Source organism: Mobula hypostoma, chromosome 1 (genome assembly GCF_963921235.1).
Source record: "Mobula hypostoma chromosome 1, sMobHyp1.1, whole genome shotgun sequence".
Classification (NCBI taxonomy): Eukaryota; Metazoa; Chordata; class Chondrichthyes; order Myliobatiformes; family Myliobatidae; genus Mobula; species Mobula hypostoma.
Genome location: NC_086097.1, coordinates 37300010 through 37319409, shown reverse-complemented (window position 1 = coordinate 37319409; position 19400 = coordinate 37300010). Strand labels below are relative to the sequence as shown.

Sequence of the window (19400 nt, the reverse complement as noted above, 5' to 3'; positions counted from 1 at the left end):
GACACAGGTTGGTGACGTGGCTGGGGATGGTGCAGAGTTTTCATAGCTCACAGGCAGAGCTGGAAGCATTTATGTAAGATTGCTAGAAAATGGAATTGGCTATGTGATTTAAATGTAACATTTGACATTCAGTGAGATAAAGAGTGATCTTCTACCACAAATTCACTTTCACTCGCTACCCCGCAATTCCCTTGATATCCAAGAATTTATTAATCTCTTGCATATACTTTTCCTTCGTGGTAAATAATTTAAAAGATTCACAATACTGTCAGGTGAAGAAATTTCTCCTAATCTGAGACATTAGCCCCAAGTAAGAGACACCAGCCACATTCTCTCCAATCAGGGTAATCATTCTTAGCTTCCTCTCAAACCAGTCGTTTCCTTTCAGTTGCTGGGTTTCCTCAAGTCCTGAGATATCAAGCTAGTTGTTGTTAATAATGCAAACAGACTGAATTGGAGACCACATATATTATTAAAATATTTTAATTATCAATGCATTTTTAGGAACTGACTGACTACTCCCTCATTGAGGTTAGGTTCATACACAAAATGTAACATCTCACCTAACCTCAGCTCATCAGCTTATCATTTTATGACTCTGAAGCTGAAAACCATTCTGCAACAGAAGGAAAGAATGTTTTCACCTGACTTGCCAGGAACCAGACAAGCCACTGAGTTGTGACAGTTTCCAACTAAATACTGTATCAGAATATTTTTGATATTGGAAGATCAGGGGAAGAGAGGCATTTATTCACAGATCCAAGGTTGATTCTGGTGCTTTTTTGGAGAATGAAGGAAGTTATTGTGCTGGGAAGTACAATATTCCAACAATATTTTGTGTAATTGAAAATTTTAAAGGCACCGGACTCTTGAGCTGACATTTCCGTCAGCTCTAAAACAAATTCTAATGGAATTTAGGGTTTTGTATCAGCTACTACCCCATTACCTGCAAAGTAACAGCAAGTCATGGTGTACAAGGAACAACTTCTTCCTCTGTGTGTTAAACTCCTGCAGTTTGCTCCTGAGGGGGAAACGCCCCTCAATAGAACCTAAACATACCTAAGTGACAGCCACTACAAAAGAATTGGCTTATTCAATCTCACTACGTAATTAAGATATCAGAGAGATCACATATTCATAGCTTTGGATACAACACGGTTCTACAATGATTTAATAATTCTCCTCTTCATTACCATCAGGTCAGTGGCTGAATATTTAGTACAATACTGAGACAAACTATCTGATTCAATCCCTGCATGGTGTTCTGTTAACTTAAAATCACAGCAGTAGCTCCATACATCACCCCCAGTGCACCAGTGGTGAGTGAGGCTTTACAACTGCTGCAGACCCAGCAGCAGTGTGTATGGCCCACTGTTTGATGCAGCACAAAGAAAGCTGCACTGCAAAAGCTCTAGCTCATCCCGACTACCCACAAACCAACCTACATTTATACATTTGTAGGGGTGGGTAATGTACTCTATAGCTGGGGCTTCCAACCCAAATGAAAACACCACAAGGTTTCTGATGACAACAAAGTTTTAAGACCATAAGCTACAGGTGCAGAATTAGGCCATTCGGCCCATCGAGTCTGCTCCGCCATTTCATCATGGCTGATCCATGCCCCTTGTAGCTCAATCTCCCGCCTTCTCCCCGTTAACCCTTCATGCCCTGAAGACAAAGTATATGCCACCTTGCTCTGAAAGGAGGTCTTTCGTTGTCATGTTAACAAATGAGATGGGAAGCTACTATGATGATAATTGCTGGCTATGCAAAAGTTAAATCAACCAGCCAATAACCTGACCCAAGTTCTGAATTCATACACAAGTTCAAAAACATTCATGAAATGCAATAAATTAAAACAAAGGACAATACAAAATGTATAAATATAAAGTTCATTGAGTATAGGGTTTAGAAAAATAAGTTCAAATCATTTCAGGATATAAACAAAGGTCATATAACAGTATAGACAAACCAGATTATATGTCAAAACTATCATTTAAAATATCTTTGGTATAATAAGGGTGAACACAAAACACGAATACATGCTCAATGTACCATCACCAAGAAGTTAGTGCAGTATAGATGTTTTAGCTATCCATATACCTCACACTGGTTTGATTATGTCTATGTTTATACAATTTAAAAAGTTTATAAAGTTTCATGCCAAATCTACCGTACAGTAAAACAGACTTGAAATCAAAGTATATAACTTGCAATGGCTAATTAAACCTTCCCTTTAAATTAGTACCCAAGAGTAAGCTACAAAACATTAACTAACAAATTCCTAGATATCGAAAAGACATTACTTTTCTTCATGTGCAGTCAAATAAGGAGGTGACACAGTAATACACATCACTTCACACCCCAATAATTATTTTAAGGATCATCAAAATGTTATTTTGCAAGAACCGTTTAGAATAAGAGTTAAAAAAATATAAAGTATAAATAATGCACTGTCTCATACCTTACATGTTCAAAGGTCAGCAGTTCAAAAGATGAATTGAAAAGAGGTGACGAGGATTTACGGTAAATCAGGCCATATTATTTTACTAGCTGTTATGTTGATGTTGGAGTACACAAACCCAATACTTATTATCGTAGAAGAAATATGGAGTGTCTTTTTTTCCCAAGATTCCTCCTTAAACTATCTGCAAAACAGTCCTTTTTTGGAAAGGATTTTTAAAAAAATAATTGATGCTTTGAAAGAGGTTTTAAATTTTAAAACAAATCTTAAGGTGAGCATCATTAAAATCTTTGTTCAAACCTCCTGCTGACATTGTCATTTCCTCTGGGAAACTTTTATGCTCATATAAAAATACGCTTATCCAAATAATATGAAGATTGTCTCAACATACAGGCAGGCTTCACATATCAAAAAAAAAATCATACTTGACTACAATTCAATTCTGCTTGGAGAACAATCGTTTTTTTTTTCTTTTTTCAATGAGTTAGACAGGTTTTCAGATGCCTAACATTCTTGAAATATATTTAAAACCAAAGAGGCACTGAATGCAAGAAGGCATATTAAGATAATGAACATATTTGCATAAATTTAAAATGCATATATAAAGAGTTACAGAATTTCCATTTCACAAACAGAAAATATGTGTTTACACTTTTTAAAAACGTCATAAGGCACACAGGTTCGGGGAGAAGTTCAAGTAATTGGAAAACATGAGGGTCTGTACCAACAATTTGATTTCTTAGATTTAAAAATCTAACAGCAACAAACTTTCCCAAGTTTAAATTTGCAAGAAACAAGTATGCATACTGAATAGTATGAATTACAATTGAATTTAGTACCATGCCTGTTGAATTTTTGAAATGGGATTAGATTGCCTGGTAGAAATTGATAATAAATTAAAGTGTTTCTCTGAATGGTAGTTAGGTTGCAAAGTAACAGCATTTCAAACAGTTGAAAAGGATTTCATTAAACTCGCTGACCATAGCTGAAGGTGTTCACCATAAGATTAATGTCACTGTATATACCTACAGTATTATTTTACTGATATAGAAATGTTATATTTACATTTTGTTGGCTGTTAACATAACTGAAGACTTACAAATCAACAAGAGTGATACCTTGACCTATCTTGTTGGCTCTGTGACTACCTTAACTTCAGACAGGAAAACTGCAATGCTGTAGCAGTTAATGACTGGGGAAGATAATATAAACTATGAAAACATAACCCCATTGTGGGCATAATCTGAAATCTTGATTAATTACAACCTAACAGTGCAATTTATTTGCTAACCTGTGTGTAATCGATTGTTATATATGGTTATACATTTAAGCTCCCTGTATAATCAAAGACAAATGTTTGAAAATGTTAAAAAATGACTTAAAATGCAACAGAATCCAATATAGAGTCAGTGGCCATTTTACAAGGTACACCTGCTAGTTAATGCAAATACCTACTCAGCCAACCATATGGCAGCAACTCAATACAGAAATGAAATGGTCAAGAGGTTCAGTGTTGTTCAGACCAAACATCAGAATGAGGATGAAGTGTGATCTAAGTAACTTTAACCATGGTTAATGTCTGATGGGGTGATTTGAGTATCTCCAAAATTTCTGATTTCCTGGGATTTTCACATCTGACAGTCTCTAGTTTACAGTTCTGTGGGCGAAAATGCCTCAATGATTGAGAGAAGTAAGAGGAGAATGGTCAGACTGGTTCACGCTGACAGTAATTCAGATAACTACATGTTACAGCAGTGGTGTGCAGAACAGCATCTCTAAAAACACAACCTATCAAACCTTGAAGTGGATGGGCTACAGCAGCAGATCATGTTAGTGTACCTAACAGGTATGCCTAATAAATCAGCCACTGATTGTATGCTGGTAGTGAGCCAGAATTGACTCAAATTAGGAGTGAATTTTGATGCCAGTTGTGCATCACATCAATGAAACAGAAAGGTACTGTACTGGAACAAAAGAGATAAAGGGGTACATTGTAAAGCACAAAGATATTAAAGTCATTTTACTTTTAATTTTGATATTAATAGTATGACAGCTTTGAGTAATCCCAGTGAATATGTGTTAAGGGACTCAAATCAATGTACAGAAACACCATAAAACATGATATCCCTGGCCAAGATTCAAGTAGTTAATTGAACTAGTCACATGCACATAAAAGTTAATAAAAAATAAAGTTTCCTTGTAGTGCTTTTTTCATGGATTGTACCAATTTGAGATATTCATCTTTACTACACATCCCACCTGCATTAGTATTTTGGGCAGGTTGGTGAGCAGGAAAGGCAAACTTCCTGTCAATTTTCACAGTTTTTATTAGACTCCAGGATATTTAAAGATAAGTTTTTATACTGTCATGGTAGTTCTAGTTATAGTTCTAGTTTTGATATTGATTGTCAGTTAATAGTCATATTAAAAAATGTCAAAAATGTTTCCTATATGATTTTGGTACTGTCTTTAAAAAAGCTGTTTGAAAATATGCAGAGAATAAATTACATTTGAAGAGTATTTCTTTAAACATTTGTCTGAGGAGGAACAAACTGCTTTTTTTTCCATTATATGTGTCAGTTTGTGGACAGTGCATTGGAAATGCTGAAAATAGTGTTAACATTTGCTGATGGCAGGTTGATATCAAACCATGCATATAAAACAACTGATAAGATTCAAAAATAATAATATTAGACATGTACTTTGAAAACAATAACCAAACTATATTCCACTGACTAGATGAGTTTTTTTTGCCATCTTTATACTTTGGAAAAATAAATACCAGCTTAAAACTAAGAATTCTCAAGACTCCAGTAAAAATGTGTAACAGACAATCTTCAGTTATCTCAATCAATCTGCAAGTTTTTTTTAAATTATGAAGCACATAAAGTTTGCTATCAAAAACACTTCTGTATTAGGATGGCTTAAAATGCAAGGACGGAAACTATTGAAAAGTTTAATCTGCAAAAGTTAGCCGCATATGTGTAGAGTGTTATAAATCACCGATATCTTCATCCATGGGAACATTTTGAAGTTTTGCTAGTTCTTTTTCTTCCGTTTCTAATTCTTTGCAGACATTATTAACTACATCATTTACAACATATTTGGATTTAGAGTCCATCACTGTCAGGTGGTTACTAGGTTTGTTCTCCAAGACTACCAAGTAGTTTTCTTTCACAGGGGGGTGAAGTACTGACACGTGCCCACTACTGAATACATGTGCCTCCTCAGGAATGGGGTTTCTGGGTTTATCTCGCATGTTAGAAGCTCCAGTATTAGATTCTGTTACAGTCTCTTGGCCGGAGTGTGAGAGCAGATTGCAGTTCTGGAGTGTAGCATACTCGTTGTTGGCCATTGACACAGGAACGACATTTGTTTCAGTAGATGGCAAATGCTGATCACAATTTAGAGATGCAGTTGTCGACAGTGGGAGACTCACTGTGAGGCTGAAGCTTAAGGTATTTGATGTATTCAGTAGATTTGAAGTCGTCAAAGGCAGGCTATGAGAAAGGCCTGTGTTTACTAGAGGCGACGACTGAGTTTGTAGTGCTGAAACAGCTTGACTCCCAGTAGAAGTATTAACATTCAATTGATTATTTCCATTCACAGACATCAATTGTGAAAAGATTAGGCCCCCATCCACTGTTTCTTGCTTGACTGGAGGTACAGCCTGTCCTGAATTAGGTAATGCACACATCACTGCATTTGGAGGGAGTGTGGCAGCCAAGAAAACCTTACCTTGCTGAAGACTGGCTGCAGTGCCACTGAGGAATGTTCCTCCCTCAGATGTATTTGTTATCAAAATGTTTCCTGTAAAACAGGATAAAGCGTAAATCATATTGAAGTGTGCACGTAATAACAACCCACTGTAAAAACATATACACGAGGCACCCTATTTAAACTGTAAACATTGTACTGATTTATGAGAACGTACAATGTTGTTGCCATAATTATTTCTATATAATCAGTTTTTTTTTTCCCCTAAACTGGACGGGAGTATAAAATGCTCATATATACAAAATAACAATAAAATGATTCAAAGCATTCCCAGAAACAAATTTTAAAAGTTTGGGTTACAATCAACTTTTTAAAATTACCGAATGCAATTGCATTGTTAAAAGCAGAAACTTACCAGTTTAAAATCTATTGTTTATTTCATTCCACATTAAAAAGACATACTGTTATACACAGTAATTGTTAATTATGTTTTCCAACATTAGCATTGCATTTACTTCTGCAGGACATAGCGAACTCGAAACTACTGAAAACCCCAAGCCAGTAGAAATACAAATAAACACAGAGGCTGTGTATTTAGTGGCTGTTCTGTAGATGTTTCCCCCAATACAATACCATAGTTGCATCCTTTCTACCCCACTCAATCATACTTGACAATTTTGTTTTTGCCAGGTTAAATCCCTGCTGTCACAATTTTAGCACAAACAAAGGCTGTACTATAACAGGAAAATCCACTTTCATCAAATGCTACTGTCATCCATGACACGTATTGCACAGACGATGCAAGCATTTTTGAGGAACTGCTGCAAGTTAGTTTAGTGAACCTGGTCAAGTGCCAAATTATTGGTGGACGAGCAATTTGGAGACAGTGACCACAACTCCCTGACCTTCAGCCTAGTTTTGGACAGGGATAGGTGCGATAGGAGCAGATGCTATGAGAAAGTATTTGATTAGGGAAGGGCACAACACCATGGGTCTAGGAGCCTGTACTGTGCTGTTCTATGTTCTATAAAACAAAAAACTGAAATGTAACCTGCGTTAGAAGCAATACTGAAAATGAATACAAATAAACAATCAAATAAAGTGGCATGATACCGTAACGCTTCATGGTGCCAGCAATCAGAAGATTGGGGTTTCATTGCCACTGCTGCTGGTAAGGAATTTGTACATTCTACCCATGACCGCATTGTTTCCTTTGGGTGCTCCAATTCCTTCCTACGCTCCAAAGATGCACGGATTAGTCAATGAGTTAATAAGTTGGCACAAGAAGCATATGGCGACTCTTGCAAACTGCCTCCAGGACATTCCAGACAACGTTTTTCACTGTATGGTGTGATGTACACGTGACAAGTTAACCTCTGAATGTTTGGAGCTGAATGGTGGCACAGTGGTAGAGCTGCTGCCCTTGCAGAGCCAGAGACCCGGGCTCAATCCTGACCTTGGGCACCATCTGCATCAAGTTTGCACATTCCCCTCGTACATTGCCTCCCACTGCTCCTGTTTCATATTGGCTCACCATTGTATATTACCCCCAATGAGTGAAGGAATCTGGGAAAGTTGATGGGGATGTGGGGAAAAATTAAGAAAAAGGCTTAATGTAACTTTGTGTAACTTAGTTTGATGGCCGGTGTTGAGACTATGTAGCCAAAGGGAAAATTTCTACGTTGTACCTCGATGATAATTCTCAGTGTGTGGCACGGTAGTGCAGTGATCAGCACGTCATATCCCAGTGGCAGCAACCGGTTTTCAATTCCCACCGCTGTCAGTAAGGAGTTTGTACAGTCTCCCCATGACCACGTGCGTTTCTTACAGGTGATCCAGTTTCCTTCCACATTCCAAAGACGTACGGTTTACGCGGTTAATGGATCACATGGTTGTAATTATGTGGCTTGGGCTTGTTGGGTTGGAACGGCTGGTTACTGAGCAGGAGCTCGAAATTAAAATTGAATTAAAGTGCAACAGAATTAAAATCTAAAATGATGGAATGAAATGCAGTGTCTGTCTTTCAAGATCCCTCAAAACTTTTTAAAGAGTCATCACTGTCAGTCAGGGTATTGAGTATACAAATTATGGTGCAATTCTAAAAGACACCAATGAGGCTTCACTTGGAGTACTGCGTACAGTTCTGGTCACCCTGCCATACAAAAGATGTTATTAAACTGGAAGGATTGCAGAAAAGATTTATGAAGATGTTGCTAGGGACTGTGTTTTGGGAGAGGTTGGATATAAGATTTTTTCCTTGGAGTGTAGGAAACTGAGAGGTGCTAGGAAGGATAGACCTTAAGAGATCCTGGACTACCTGAAAATTATTGCAAATTTATTAATCTAAACTTCCCAGCAGGTATTCACAGCACAACACTAACCAAATTACTCATCAACAGGAAGATTGCACAGAGAACAAAACTATTTCTTCTTCTTAGATATATAGCACAGTAACAGGACTTTCTGGTCCAACAAGACTGCATCACCCAATTACACCCATGTGACAATTAACCTATTAACCGATACGTTTTTGGAATAGAGTCATAGAGAAGTATAGCACAGGAATAATCCCTTTGACTCATCTAGTCCATGCCGAACTATTTAAACTCCCAACTACTATCAACCTGCACTGGGGCCATAGTCCTCTATACACCTACTATCCATGTACCTATCCAAACTTCTCTTAAATGTTGAAATCGAGCTTGCATGCACCACTTGTGCTGGCAGCTTGTTCCACACTCTCACAACCCTCTGAGTGGAGATGTTTCCCTTCATGTTCCCCTTAAACTTATCACTCTTCACCCCTAACCCATGACCTCTGGTTGGAGTCCCACCCAACCTCAGTGGAAAAAGCCTGGTTGCATTTACCCTATCTACACCCCTCATAATTTTTATACTTCTGTCAAGTCTCCTGTCATGGTCCCGACTGGCAATTCCCCATCTTGCTATTACCTCCTTATTGGGCCTTAATCCCCTCGTCTGATTTCCAGTCATTCCCAGTTTCACTAATTACAGCATACCTGGTTCCCATTAGTGAACATAGGATAAAACTCCGGTGACACAGCCATACTTTGCCAGTTTGTTGGTTGACTCTAGTGTGAATAAAACTGGTTTCCTGATTCCTTGGGACTGTCAGTTCTAAGCTCCGCATCATTTCCTGGATACTCTACATAAACCTTGTCTCCGTGTAAAGACTCTCCTGGATACTGGTTACCCGTTCGCATCGGTGCTAACGCCTCACGACTCTGCCTCCACGTCTGTGTCCTGCACTTGGGTTTGTCCTCAGCCTCGTCCTTGCAACAGAATGAACTGGAACCCTATGCTGGGGACCTAGGGAAGTGCTGGGCCTTCTTATTACAATGTCCTTTGGTCTTTGAGCAACAGCCACGTACGTACAACTCGGACAGATCAGAGATTGCATACATCATGGGCCTGTTACGAGGGGATGCCTTAGCATAGGCCACCGCGATCTGGGACAACCGTCCAGAGGTCTGTTCCTCTTTCCCCTCCTTCGTCTCTGAAATGAGGAAGGTCTTTGAACAGCCCATTCACAGTAAGGACGCCGCTAAGCGCTTGCTAACTCTCTACCAGGGTTTGCGAAGCGTAGCAAAATACTCCATCGAGTTCTGAACATTAGCAGCCGACTCTGGGTGGAATGACAAGGCAAGGCCTCTCAGATAAGATAAAAGATGAACTGGCAGCGAGGGATGACGTGGACAGCCTGGACTCTCTGATCTCTCTAGCCACCAGGCTCGATAATCGACTTCAAGAGCGTCTAAGAGAAAAGACCAGTCCCTCGGGTCAGCCCACGTCCCACTTTATCATCTTCAGCCAGCCTCCGTTCCCCAGCCGCTCCAATTATAGCTCCTGCTCCGACCGTCCCCACTACCCTGGGGGAGGAACCGATGCAGCTGGGACGGAACCGTCTCTCACCAGCCGAACGACTTCGGAGGTGGAGAGCTGGGGATTGTTACTATTGCGGCCAGCCTGGACATTTCCGGGATACCTGTCCTCTGCGGCCTAAAGTGGGGGACTCACCAGTAGAAAGGGGGACTCTGGTGAGCCAGGCAACACTCCCTTCAGTCCCCCAGACCCGGATGCAGATCCCGGCTGCCGTGAACTATCAACGACAGTCCCTGTCCGTATCTGCCTTGGTGGATTCTGGAGCCGAGGGAAATCTGTTGGACGAGGACATAGCCTCCCGGGCCAGAATACCTCGGGAGCCATTAAGTACCCCTCTAGAGGCCTGGGCGCTGGACAGGAAACTGCTGGCCCGGGTTACCCACTGTACGCCACCCCTGACCTTGATTCTGTCCGGAAACCATTGAGAGGAGGTACAATTTAATCTCATCCATTCCCCTCAAGCCCCTGTAGTTCTAGCATATCCCTGGCTGAACCATCACAACCCCTACTTCGACTGGTCTACCAGGAGGATAGCCAGCTGGAGCCCGTTTTGCCACACCACCTGTCTGCGGTCGGCTCCATCCCCTAGGGAGGCTACCGTGACCCTGCCTGACTTGGAACCCTTCGACTTGTCCTTAGTTCCCCCGGGATTAATAAAGTATGACTATGACTATGAGAATACCATGACCTGGGACAGGTATTCAGCAAACAATGGGCTCTTTCCCTGCCTCCACACCACCCGTATGATTGTGCTATCAACCTTCTCCCCGGGGCCTAGTTACCCACCAGTCGTCTTTATAACTTATCCCGACCAGAGAGAGAGGCCATGGAGAAATACATCAGTGAGTCCCTCGTGGCGGGCATTATTCGAGCTTCATCCTCCCTGGTGGGCGCCGGTTTCTTCTTCGTAGAGAAGGAGGATGGGTTGCTTTGTCCCTGTATTGATTACCGAGGCCTAAACAATATAACAGTTTAAAAATAAGTACCCACTACTCCTCATTAACTCGGCATTTGAACCGCTTCACGGAGCCACCATCTTCTCGAAGTTGGACTTTCGTAGTGCCTACAATCTAGTCAGGATGAGGGATGGAGACGAGTGGAAGTCGGCCTTTAATACACCTCAGGGCCACCTCGAATACTTGGTCATGCCGTTTGGCCTCACCAATGCCCCCGCCGTTTTTCAAGCCCTCATCAATGATGTACTGAGGGACTTTATTAATCACTTCCTGTTTGCCTACCTAGATGATACCTTAATATTTTCTAGCAGCCCCCAGAAACACATTCACCATGTCCGTCTAGTCCTCCAGAGACTGTGGGAGAACAAGGTATTTGTGAAGGTGGAGAAATGTGAGTTCCACATCCCTTTGGCCAGCTTCCTGGGCGACATCATTGTGAGCAGGCAGGTGAGGGCAGATCTCGAGACGATCCGGGCAGTGGAATGGCCCAGACCCACAACCCGCAAGCAACTTCAGCGTTTTTTGGGGTTTGCAAACTTTTAACGCTGATTTATCAGGGATTACAGCTGGGTGGCAGCACCCCTTACCCGACTTACCTCGCCTACCACACCTTTTTGTTGGGACTCCGAGGCTGATTCGGCATTCACTGACCTGAAGAGGCGGTTCACAACCGCTCCCATCCTGGTCCAACTGGACCCCTCCCGTCAATTCATTGTTGAGGTTGACACCTCCGATTCCGAGGTAGGAGCAGTCCTGTCCCAATGATCAAATCTGGACGAAAAGCTTCATCCCTGTGCCTTCATTTCTCACCGACTGTCCCCCGCTGAGTGGAATTATGACGTGGGGAATCGGGAACTACTGGCGCGGCAGTCAAGCTAGCATTGGAGGAGTGGAGGCACTGGCTAGAGGGGGCAGAACACCCATTTATTGTTTGGACTGATCATAAGAACCTGGGATATATTCAGACCGCCAAATGTTTGAACTCCCACCAGGCCCATTGGGCATTATTTTTTGGATGGCTCAAGTTTTCCCTCATGTACCATCCAGGGTCCAGGAATGGGAAGCCGGATGCGCTCTCCCGCCAATACGACTCCAAGGAGGACACTTGCAGCCCACAGACTATCCTCCCACCGTCCTGTGTGGTGGCAACCCTCACTTGGGAGATTGAGTCCACAATAAAGGAAGCCCAACTGGATGACCCTGACCCTGGCAATGGACCTGTCGATCGCCTGTTTGTGCCTGATTCCGTCAGATCTCAGGTTCTCCGGTGGGGGTACACATCTCGGTTCGCCTGCCACCCCAGGAGTGATCGGACCCTGGCGACGGATACCCTTTCCTATGTCTCTGCATGTTCCGTCTGTGCCCGTGGAAAAGCCTCCCATCGGCCACCTGCGGGTTTACTTCATCCCCTACCTGTCCCTGGTCGTCCTTGGTCACACATCGCCCTAGATTTGTCACTGGTCTACCCCCTTCACATGGAAACACCACCGTACTGACTGTGGTAGACCAGTTCTCCAAGACGGTGCACCAGAGGTCCCAACACACTAAACTTTGTAGCCCTCCCTAAACTCCCTTCTGCTCAGGAAACCGCAGACCTTCTCATCCGTCACGTCTTCCACCTCCACGGAATCCCCGTGGATATCGTCTCCGATCGAGGTCCCAATTCATCTCGCAGGTATGGAAGGCCTTCTGTGAAGCCTTAGGTGCCTCGGTCAGCCTGTCATCCGGCTTCCACCCACAGACGAATGGGCAAACAGAACAGGTCAACCAGGACTTGGAGGCGACGCTACGTTGTATTACAACCAACAACCCATTTACCTGGAGTGATCACCTCGCGTGGGTTAAGTACGCCCACAACTCTCTGGTTTGTACTGCCATCGGAAGGTCCCCTTCGAGTGCTCCCTTGGGTACCAACCCCCGCTGTTCCCCGTGCAAGAAGAGGAGATTGTGGTGCCATCTGTTCAGGCCCATATCGATCGGTGCCGCAAGGTTTGGGAGGACACACACACGGCCCTGCTGAGATCAGCCGATTGCAATAGAACGACTGCCGATCGACACTGAACTCCTGCGCTTGAGTATCGAGCTGGGCAGATGGTGTGGCTTTCATCCAAAGACATCCCTCTCAAAAACAAGCCTAAGAAACTCACCCCTTGCTTCCTGGGACCTTTCAAGGTCGAAAGTATTATCAACCCCACAGCAGTACCTAGATCAATGCGCATCCACCCTACTTTTCATGTTTCCCAATTAAAACCACTTTCCGTCAGCTCCTTGTGTTCTCTGGCCGAAACCCCTCCACCCGCCCGATTCGTCGACAACCACCCGGCCTACACCATCTGGCAGCTACTAGATGTGTGCCGTCGGGGCAGGGGGCTCGAATACCTGTTCGACTGGGAAGGGTACGGCTCAGAGGAGCATTCCTGGGTTCCCTGCTCCTTCATTCTGGACCCCTCCCTCATCTAAGACATCCACCGGGACCATCCGGACAAGCCTGGATGATCGCCTGGGGGGTGGAGGGAGTACTGTCATGGTCCTGTCTGGCAATTCCCCATCTTGCTATTACCTCCTTAATTGGGCCTTAATCCCCTCGTCTGATTTCCAGTCATTCCCAGTTCCACTAATTACAACACACCTGGTTCCCGTTAGCGAACATAGGATAGAACTCGGGCAGCACAGCCATGCTTTGCCAGTTTGTTGGTCAACTCTAATGTGAGTAAACCTTGTTTCCCGATTCCTTGGGACTGTTAGTTCTAAGCTCCGCATCATTTCCTGGATACTCTACGTAAACCTTGTCTCTGTGTAAAGACTCTCCTGGATACCGGTTCCCCGTTCGCAGCGGTGCTAACGCCTCATGTCTCTGCTTCCGCGCCTGCGTCCTGCACTTGGGTTCATCCTCAGCTTTGTCCCTGCAACATCTTCTCTTAATCTGCTACGTTTAAAGGGATAAAGTCTTAATAACTCAGTTCCTCCAGACCCGGCAACATCCTTGTAAATTTTCTCTGTACTCTTCCAACCTTATTTACATCTTTCCTGCAGGTAAATGGCCAAGAATGCACACAATACTCCAAATTAGAACTCACCAATGTCTTGTACAATTTCAACATTCTAGTCTTCTTTACTCAATATTTTGATTTATGAAGGCCAATGTGCCAAAAGCTTTCTCTATGACCCTGTCTACCTGCAAATTTGCTGATTCAGTTAACCACGTTATCATCCAGATCCCAGCACCGATGCCTGCAACACTCCACTAGCCATGGACCTCCAGTCAGAGAGGAAACCATCTACTACAACTCTCTGGCCTCTCCCAAGTTGCCATTATCTCATCCAATTTACTACCTGAATGTGAGAGAACATGCAAACTCCTGAAAGAGTGCAGATTACACCCGGGTCGCTCGTGCTATAAAGCATTACACCAACCGTCACACTATCATGCCGCCCAATGCTTCAGGTAATGCGGCAGTAAATGGTTCTGGGAGATGTACAGCCAAATTTCTGATTGACGTAAACCAACCCAGAACAGTTTCACTTTGACCCAGAGGTGTCTACTAAAGAAAGCAGTACTGCGTTATCAAATTTCCAGGCTTACATACTCCCATTGCAACGTTATTGACTATTGTCACATGACACTGTTTCTTTAGAGATGCAGCATGGAACAGGTCCTTCCGGCCTAACTAATTGCACTGCCCAGCAACCCACTTATTTAACCAATTAACCTACTAACCGCCATGCCATTGGACGGTGGGAAGAAACCTATGCGGTTAAGGGAAGGATCTACAAACTCCTTACAGAGGATGCCGGAATTGAACTCTTAACTCCAACGATGTAAAAGCATTGCGTTAACCGCCACGTTATCGTGGCACCCTGTTCTATGTCAACTATTCCATTAATGATGAAATGGAAAATCTTCCTGTGAATTTCTCACATTGTAATTGCATTCTCTCACTAATGGTGGGGCTGCAGCGTCTTAGTTTGTCACCTCACTCTTTACTACTAGTATCAGCAGTAAATCGCAAATGTCACTCCACTCTTCAAGAAGGGGGAGGGTGTAGGCAAAACTCAGGAAATTATATGCCAGTTAGCCTGACTTCAGTGGTTGGCAAGAAACTAGATTCCATTTTTAAGAAACACACATCAAAGTTGCTGGTGAACGCAGCAGGCCAGGCAGCATCTATAGGAAGAGGCGCAGTCGATGTTTCAGGCCGAGACCCTTCGTCAGGACTAACTGAAGGAACAGTGAGTAAGGGATTTGAAAGCTGGAGGGGGAGGGGGAGATGCAAAATGATAGAAGAAGACAGGAGGGGGAGGGATGGAGCCGAGAGCTGGACAGGTGATAGGCAGAAGGGGATACGAGAGGATCATGGGACAGGAGGTCCGGGAAGAAAGACGGGGGGGGGGTGACCCAGAGGATGGGCAAGAGGTATATTCAGAGGGACAGAGGGAGAAAAAGGAGAGTGAGAGAAAGAATGTGTGCATAAAAAAGAGTAACAGATGGGGTACGAGGGGGAGGTGGGGCCTAGCGGAAGTTAGAGAAGTCAATGTTCATGCCATCAGGTTGGAGGCTACCCATACGGAATATAAGGTGTTGTTCCTCCAACCTGAGTGTGGCTTCATCTTTACAGTAGAGGAGGCCGTGGATAGACATGTCAGAATGGGAATGGGATGTGGAATTAAAATGTGTGGCCACTGGGAGATCCTGCTTTCTCTGGCAGACAGAGCGTAGATGTTCAGCAAAGCGGTCTCCCAGTCTGCGTCGCGTCTCACCAATATATAAAAGGCCACATTGGGAGCACCGGACGCAGTATATCACCCCAGTCGACTCACAGGTGAAGTGATGCCTCACCTGGAAGGACTGTTTGGGGCCCTGAATGGTGGTAAGGGAGGAAGTGTAAGGGCATGTGTAGCACCTGTTCCGCTTACACGGATAAGTGCCAGGAGGGAGATCAGTGGGGAGGGATGGGGGGGACGAATGGACAAGGGAGTTGTGTAGGGAGCGATCCCTGCGGAATGCAGAGAGGGGGGGGAGGGAAAGATATGCTTAGTGGTGGGATCCTGTTGGAGGTGGCGGAAGTTACGGAGAATAATATGTTGGACCCGGAGGCTGGTGGGGTGGTAGGTGAGGACCAGGGGAACCCTATTCCTAGTGGGGTGGTGGGAGGATGGAGTGAGAGCAGATGTACGTGAAATGGGGGAGATGCGTTTAAGAGCAGAGTTGATAGTGGAGGAAGGGAAGCTCCTTTCTTTAAAAAAATGAAGACATCTCCCTCGTCCTAGAATGAAAAGCCTCATCCTGAGAGCAGATGCGGCGGAGACGGAGGAATTGCGAGAAGGGGATGGCGTTTTTGCAAGAGACAGGGTGAGAAGAGGAATAGTCCAGATAGCTGTGAGAGTCAGTAGGCTTATAGTAGACATCAGTGGATAAGCTGTCTCCAGAGACAGAGACAGAAAGATCTAGAAAGGGGAGGGAGGTGTCGGAAATGGACCAGGTAAACTTGAGGGCAGGGTGAAAGTTGGAGGCAAAGTTAATGGGACCTCCTGTCCCATGATCCTCTCGTATCCCCTTCTGCCTATCACCTGTCCAGCTCTCGGCTCCATCCCTCCCCCTCCTGTCTTCTTCTATCATTTTGCATCTCCCCCTCCCCCTCCAGCTTTCAAATCGCTTACTCACTCTTCCTTCAGTTAGTCCTGACGAAGGGTCTCGGCCTGAAACGTCGACTGCGCCTCTTCCTATAGATGCTGCCTGGCCTGCTGCGTTCACCAGCAACTTTGATGTGTGTTGCTTGAATTTCCAGCATCTGCAGAATTCCTGTTGTTTCCATTTTTAAGAATGAGGTTTTTGGGTACTTGGGGAATCTACTATTAAGGATGAGGTTTTAGGGTACTCTGAGGTGCAAGATAAATCAGGTATGATTCGCTTAAGGGGAAATCTTGCCTGTCAAATCTTATGGAATTCTTTGAGGAAATAACAGACAGGATTGACAAAGGAAAGTCAGTAAATGTTGTTTATATGGACTTTCAGAAGGACTTTGACAAGGCGCCACACATGAGACTGTTAAACAAGATAAGAGGCCATGGTTTTGCAGGGAAGGTACTAGCATGAACAGAAGATTGGCTGACTGGTAGAAGGCAAAGAAAGGGAATAAAGCGGGCTTTCTGGTGACGAGTGGTGTTCTGAGAGGGTCAGTTATTTTCATGTTATATGTTAATGATCTGATGGCAATAAGTACTCCATTTTGAGTACCGTTGGCGGGGGGGGGGTGACCTACCTGGGGGTAGCAATGGCGGCTGTGCCTCTGGCACTGAGTACGGCCCTGTGGCTCAGAAGGGTAGGGAACAGATGAGGATGGGAGCAGTAATAGGGGACTCTATAGTTAGGGGGACACAAAGGTGATTCTGTGGATATGAAAAGGAAAAACAGATGGTAGTTTGCCCCATCAGGTGTCAGGGTCCATTAAGTTTCTGAACGCGTCTGCAATATCCTGAAAAGGGAGGGTGAGCAGCCAGAAGTCATGGTACATATTGGTACCAACGACACGGGTAGAAAAAGGAGGTCGTGGAAAAAAAGGATACAAGGAGTTAGGAAGGAAGGAGCTCAAGGGTAATAACTTCAGGATATGATGGAATGGTGAAGCTGACTCAATGGGCTGAATGGCCTAGTTCTGCTCCTATGTCTTACGTTCTTATCTCAGAATTGATGGCTTTGTGGCCAGGTTTGTGGATGATACAAAGAAAGATGGAGGAGCAGGCAGTGTTGAGAAAGCAGGAGGCCTGCAGTAGAACTTGAAACAGATTAGGAGATGGGTAAAGAAGTAGTAGCTGGATTGCAGTCTGGGGAAGTCTATGGTTATGCACTTTGGTAGAAGGAATAAAGTAGTAATTACTTTCTAAATGTGGATACAGTTCAGAAATCAGAGGTGCAAAGAGGCTATGAGTCCTAGTGCGGAACTCCCTGAAGATTAACTTTCATGTTGAGTCTGTAGTAAGGAATGCAAATGCACTGTTAACATTCATTTCAAGAGGATTAGAATATAAAAGTAAAAATGTAATGCTGAGGCTTTATAAGGCGTTGGTCAGACCACATTTAAAATATTACAGCAGCTTTGGGCCCATATCTAGGAAAGGATGTGCTGGCATTGGAACAGATTCAGAAGATTTACTGGAATGATCCCTGGATGACACATGAGGAGTGTTTTATCTTTCTGTACTTGAACGGCGGGGGGGGGGGGGGGGTGTCTCGTTGAAACCTACCAAATATGAAAGGCCTAGACAGTGTGGACATGGAGATGATGGGAGAGGGCACAGCCTCAGATTAGAAGGATGTCCCTTTATAAAAGAAATAAGGAAGGCTTTTCCAGCAGGTTTGTTGAATCTGTGGAATTCGTTGCCACAGATGGCTGTGGAGCCCAAGTCCTTGGGTATATTTCAACAGAGGTTGATAGGTTTTAATGGCAAAGGTTATGGGGTGAGAACAGGAGAAAGGGGTTTAGAAGGAAAATAAATTTGCCATGATTGAATTGCTGAGCAGAGTCAATGGGCTGAATGGCCTACTACTTCTTCTATGTCTTATTGTCCTGTAGTACTACAGGGAAACTCCCTTGCTTGCTGGCCCCCCCATCCATGTCTTCATTTCCTAAACTACTTTCAGTACTGTAGTTAACTTGACATAAAAATAATTGGAAGTAGAAAGGTATTAACAAATAAAAGGACTGAGTGAATAGTTTTAGAAACGGTGACTGAATTTTTTTGTGTAGGCTTTTCATTCTCCCTCTATTCCCACTTCATTCCATTTGTTTTTGACTGTCCATGTGAAATGAAAGGATACAGTCAAGATTAAAAAAAAAAGAAGCAAAATTAAGAACTAAATCAATAAAAAAATGAACGTACATTTTTATATAGTGGTAAAAGATAGTTGTGTACCTTCCTCGCCAGCTCAATAACTCTGGTGAATTCTGATCTCCTGCATTTTCTATGTGGAAGTTTGCACATTGTTCCTAATTAAACGGGTTTTCCAGTTTTCTCCTAAATATATACTTCTGGTGTTTCTGTGTTACACCTAGTGAAGGTGACAAGTGGAAGAACCATGTAGCTTTCATGGGTATACATGATGGAATGGGTCACAGGGAAATTAGTGTGCGATGGGAATGACTGGTAAAAGAGATCCTCAGCTCAGCTGAGACAATGGATTGAGATTGTTAACAATTTTCTTCACACAGCATCCAAAGGGCAGGATGGAACTGATTCAGAAGGAATGGAGTTTAACTTGGGACCTAAAGGTAAATGTTTCAGTCTCTTTCACAAATTTCAGTTTCTAGCAAACTTCTACAGATGTACTGTGGAGAACACTCTAACTGGTTGCATCACCATCG

General features: G+C 43.6%; 1 protein-coding gene across 1 annotated transcript in view; it reads right to left on the bottom strand.

Annotated features, from left to right (window-relative positions):
• Positions 1-502: 502 nt before the first annotated feature.
• six4a (SIX homeobox 4a) overlaps positions 503-19400 on the bottom strand; it is a 33114-nt gene continuing 14216 nt past the window's right edge. The window contains exon 4 of the mRNA XM_063046503.1: positions 503-6274. Coding sequence (XP_062902573.1) covers positions 5457-6274 — 818 coding nt within the window. The 3' untranslated portion in view covers positions 503-5456. The remainder of the gene's footprint in view (positions 6275-19400) is intronic.